The sequence below is a fragment of the Dendroctonus ponderosae genome, unplaced genomic scaffold (genome assembly GCF_020466585.1).
Source record: "Dendroctonus ponderosae isolate FM_Combo_2020 unplaced genomic scaffold, Dpon_F_20191213v2 Dpon_F_20191213_2, whole genome shotgun sequence".
NCBI classification, from domain to species: Eukaryota; Metazoa; Arthropoda; class Insecta; order Coleoptera; family Curculionidae; genus Dendroctonus; species Dendroctonus ponderosae.
In genome coordinates, this window is record NW_026018165.1 from 8,245,854 (window position 1) to 8,251,284 (window position 5,431).

Sequence of the window (5,431 nt, forward strand, 5' to 3'; positions counted from 1 at the left end):
ACGTTCTAGAGTCGAACTTCCAAAATCAACACAAACACGAAAATCTTGAGTACAAAGCTAATTAGTGGCGTGTTCATAGAAATGTAAGTGTCTCAATTTAGTTCGTTTCAACGTTACGAGATTCATCAAAGTATGACTTAATAATGGAACCATAACAGCCACATTAGAAAAACCGTGCAAATATTGTTTGACTTGCCACTTTTATTTATAAGCGGAATTGTATGTTCAATAAGTAGAATTTTGTGAACATTTTATTTATTTTTCGATTCTAATATCAAAACAACAATGTACATTCAATTTAAACTACTCATAGTAAATTTACTATCGGGAGAATACCTGTAAACGTGAGAAATTTTACGAAATAAATAATTACATCAACTAACACTACTTCAAACATTACATTAATAGCATGAGTTTACGTTTGCTAGACCAACCACAAATACTTTTTGTTACTTTTATTCCCATAAACACGTTCTATTTATTTGGTTGCAGTTACTAATTTACTTTGCTGCTTTTTAAGGTCTAAACATTTCAACATCCAAATAGTAGAATATATACATTTAAAATTAGTTCCTACAGTTAGAATTGGTATATTGCAGTAAAGTATTTCCAATTGATTTCTTAAAGAAATTTAGGAATGAGGTAAACTGCAACAACCCCCAAAAGGGTTACAAAGTTAAAGTTAACTGCTGATGCAGAGTTACAATAATCTGCATTACAAACGTCGCAAACGCTGGTCTTTCCATCATTATCGCTACAAGTAAAACTGAGCTTTCCATCGTCACTTTTGTCTGCAATAATACATTTCCTTCTGGTCATGTCCTTCTTGGATATTGTGTCTAAAATACAAATCGGAATTAGAAAAAACTTAACTTCACATTTTTTGATCTTTTGGTAAACAGTCTTAATTTTAGTAAGCAATAGACTTAGAGCAAACAAAAATGTTTAAATTATAAAATGAGCAATGAATCAATATAACATTAAAGATTGTCTAAATATTATTAGTCATTTCTTCACCTTCGTCATATCAATAAAATTAATGGAATTACATTTCATATTCAATTTTTCTGTCTTATGTTACTGTAGTGTTTGTTTGCGCGCTTCGCTTCAACTCAGTATTTCATGTTTATTTCACGAAGGAAACATTTAGAACTCAACTCAATCAATTAACTCAAATATAGTCGCAAATGCTGTATCTTGTACATTAACATTTTTCGTTTCAATCTTGCTAAACTCTTTCTTTTAACAGCCATTTTTTTTCAGGAAATTGTGACTTTCTTGTATTTAGAAAGATGGCTGAGAGTAACTACGAATTGGAATGATTAAAGTGAACTATACCAGAATGTGTGGTAAACACCCAGATTACGTATGAACGATTGTTCATTCAATATATATTTTTTAACATACTACACCTAAACTTCCTTATTGCTGTTGGTAACGTTTCCTACTAAAAATCGAAAATGCAACTTTCAAAAAGTTGGAACCATAGTGTTTTCTGAAATAATTTCTTAATTGAAACAACTGAAGTTATAAATAAATTGTTAAACAATGTAGCAAAGAGGTCAACAATATAAAATGTAAATATGTCGTTTCCTGGCATGTTTGTTGGTTTGACTGAGACATGCAAGGAATTCACCCCTTTTACTTTGTCTCTAAGGTGTTTACATTAATAATGAACATTTATCTGCCTTTAGAATCGTTTGTTTATTATTTTTTATTATTCTAGCAATTAATTCGCCCTAGAGTTATAAAAGCTCGCATGCTCATAAAATTTGATAAATTTTCCAATGCGGTGTTGCGTTTGTTTTTCCCTACACAATTCTCAAGTTAACAACTAGTTAATTTATAAAATTACGCTTACCAGTGTAAACTTGTTTTAAACAAGCACCGGCTTGATTTTTCGCGCTGACGGCTTTTCCGCAACCAGGCACTTGTTTCCATGCTGTCTTTTCGTCACAATCTTTTCCTTGGCAGCTCCAGCAATCCAAAGAATAAACTAAAATTAACAATGAAAAATTACCTTGCGGTCAATGCAGCGAAATACATAGAGATGGGTAGATATAGACACGTCTGTCAATTACTTTCATAAAAACCGACTTGGCTTTAGATTAATTATTTAACAATTTGGAGTTAAAAAATGAAGCCATAAGTTGAACAATAATAAAATGAACAAAACTCTACACAAGAAAGTTACTAATTTCGCAATAAATTTGTTCAAATACCGTGAAGGACGCGAATTAGATTGAGCAAAAATATTAACTCGGAATAAGAAGCAATCAAACAGTCACTGACAAAAAATGTGAATTTTTAATCGTCCTATTACAATCTATCGATTTAGTGATCAAAATCAAATGTTTTCCTACTAGAACAAAATGACTGAAAATAAATTGACTGAAGCAATTTAATCTAGACATGAACAACAAAATCAATATCTTGGGACGCCAAGAAGTCTGAAATGAGCAGGAAAATGTATAAATTTCGTGGAATGGTTGCCTTTTTGGCTGCTTTTATAGAGAGCAAATAAGCGGAAATTGGGTCAAAGATGTTTTCGATAAAAATAAAACTACATTGTAGTAAAAGCATTTTTGGGGGTTCGCCATTTATATCAAATAAACGAAACATTAGCAGGATATGAGACCGTTTGCGATTTAAATGGAAATATATATGAATTAAATTATATAGAAATGTGTGTTTTGAGCAGAAAAGTTCATCTCAAATCATCTAGATTAGTTAATAGAAATAGGTACGACATTCAAATAATTCAACGAATCTAAGATCCATGTAATATTTGTATGTCGTTTGAATTAACGTTGAAGTATTACTTACTGTTTAATATTTATATGTTGAAAACAGTTTTAACCGCATGGAATTTTCTATGGTACTTATGGTAGTCACAAGGTTGAGAAAATAGCTGCGAATTTCAATTATTATCACGAATGATAAACACGGTGGTGGCGGTATTTAAATTAGATAAACGTTAAAGAACTATGAGCTATGAGTAATACTCATTAGCCGTGCCATAAATATGTTAACTGAATGATAATTCCCTGGAACCTAAAAAAACTGTTTCAACTGCATCACATGAACTTATGGCTGCAGTCAATTGAGTCAATAAAGGCTTAAAATATACATCTAATCTATTTTCTGCTCTAAAATTAAGTTACTGTATTTTTCATTAAAGCTTTGTGATGCGTTCTTCAGCAAAAAATTGAGATTTGGGCATCCGTGAGTGGCAACTGTTCACATTTTTACTTTCTAGATTGCTTTAAAATGTTTGCAAGCGACCGAGATCGATATCTGAATGTTTTTCAACAATATAAAAAAATCTATATTTTAAGTCTTTTAACTATTTTTGGACAAAATGTTTATAGTTTTCTCTATAATGTTTTAGACTACTTGAATATTAAGGTAAGTGTTGACATCAGTTTACAGGTGCTGTATTGTGGCTACTGGAATTTGATAAGCACGTTCACCACTATAGTCTTTATAAGCTTTAGTAGGTACTTGAAGTGTGAATTTCACATCCTTAGTTGCTCAAACAAATTAACTCAATCGCAATGATTTCATTAGTTTCGTGATATGGTTGATTGTACCACGGTCACCATGGTTGAACAGATATGGGTCTGTGGTTCTTGACATACATTCCAAATAAGGTTACAGTAAAAAAAATTATTTGTAGATACTAAATTTACTTCGTTGAAAAAAATTTTGTTACGCATTTAGATGATTTTTGCACCAGTTTTTTAAATTATACTACATGAAAGGAAAATCCCAGATCACTTGATGTATCAAAATCCAATTTCATCATCACTATCCCATACATAGTTTATTAATAATAATGAACATATGTTTTCACATGAACTAATTAGGCGGTAAATTGGATCGTTGCAAATTTAACCTTGCTTGATAATTTTATAAATTTGTTTTGATTTTTTTGCTCTGCTTTTTTGTAATTTATAATTTCCCACTTTAGTGGAACATCATTTTATATCAATATCAGTGACCAATGCTTTATTATTGGCCGATTAATTAGCATCTTTAATAAAATAAACATAACATGCTATATGGATAGGTGATATTCCATTTATTCGTTTGGACCGTAAAGGTCAGCTTACTAACCAAGGTTGAGGATGCCGTCAACATTATTAATAAATACTTACGCGATACATATTTAAATATCAAAACTAAGACAAGTCGATCAATAAAATTAACAATAGGTTTTACCAATTACTGACCAATGTGCGTGTTTCACGCTTTAAAAACAATACTGCGGCGAATGTATTTAAACGGTATTTTATTATTTATCAAGCTTAAAGGAGCCCAAAATCTAATAATTAAAGATGATGGAAATAACCATTAAAAAAATTCATAACAACTCGCAAAAAATCGAACGGAAAAATGAGCAATTACACACAAACAACATTAGGTATGCTCAACTCAACGCCTCTACATTGAAAACTGTGCAAATATGTCCTCAAGTCGAAGTCAAATAATTTAACATCAGTTGTTTATGGTAAGTATAGACCGAAGCCAATTATTAGAAATCAACCGAATTTCGCAGCAGAAAAAATAGCCCAAACAACACGAATAAGCTTTAAGTGAAAGTCGGAACTGAAGCAAACTCGAATTTATTGAGTATTAGCCGTTGGCGATTTTTTTTAGTTTATCTGGATGACCCAAATTTCGCGCTTCTTAATTTTTGCCAACATTCACCAAACTAATTAAAGGTTACAGACTTTCAATTCAAACTGTGTTCTTTCACAATTGAATGAATTTACATGTCTTCTATTTGCTCGCGCCTTGAAACAGAATGCGTAGGTATTAGCAGCAAGAATAAAAATAGCCGGTGATGACAACAAAATGAGAACGAAAACATATTGCCAATAGCAAACAGTACAGTTAATTTCCACGAATTGAAGCGACTAAGACCTAAAAGCAGATTGACAAACACAAAAAAACAAGCTGCGGACTTACCCACTTGTGCTAAAGCAACCAGCGCAAAAAAGTACACTATTTTTCCCATGTTGATTTTTTAACGCTACTAGCCTGCCTTACTTGTTAAAGAAGCTTGATTTTAAGTAGCAGCTTTTCGGTTTGCAAGTGCAATGCTGTTTCTGTTGCTTAAAGCTTGAAATATCTCCTGCTACTTCCAACGAAAGAATAGTGGGAACATACAGGGCCGGATTATTAAATGCTGACCAGCATTTTAGATACGAAAATATCCAATATTTTCGGCTTGCCAAAACATTACTTCTTTTGCTTATTTTATTTTGATGCTCTGAGATTTTATTGGATTATTTTAATGGACCTAAACAGACTTGCAACAAGCAAACTTTTATTTAAGGAGCGCGCCGCACTCGAAAATAAATTGCCTTAAAAATGTCATACTGTACAAATAATGTATAGGTAATACAAACATTTCTCTCTCTCT

The 5,431-nt window shown here is 31.7% G+C and overlaps 1 protein-coding gene across 1 annotated transcript; it reads right to left on the reverse strand.

Moving 5' to 3' along the window:
• Nucleotides 1-238: 238 nt before the first annotated feature.
• LOC109546494 lies at nt 239-5,160 on the reverse strand. The gene is made up of 3 exons (XM_019917472.2): nt 4,975-5,160; nt 1,862-1,996; nt 239-839 (listed from the first exon to the last, which is right to left on the reverse strand). Exons 1-3 carry the CDS (start codon nt 5,021-5,023, stop codon nt 622-624), a joined length of 402 nt encoding a protein of 133 aa, XP_019773031.2. The 5' UTR covers nt 5,024-5,160; the 3' UTR covers nt 239-621.
• Nucleotides 5,161-5,431: the final 271 nt, after the last annotated feature.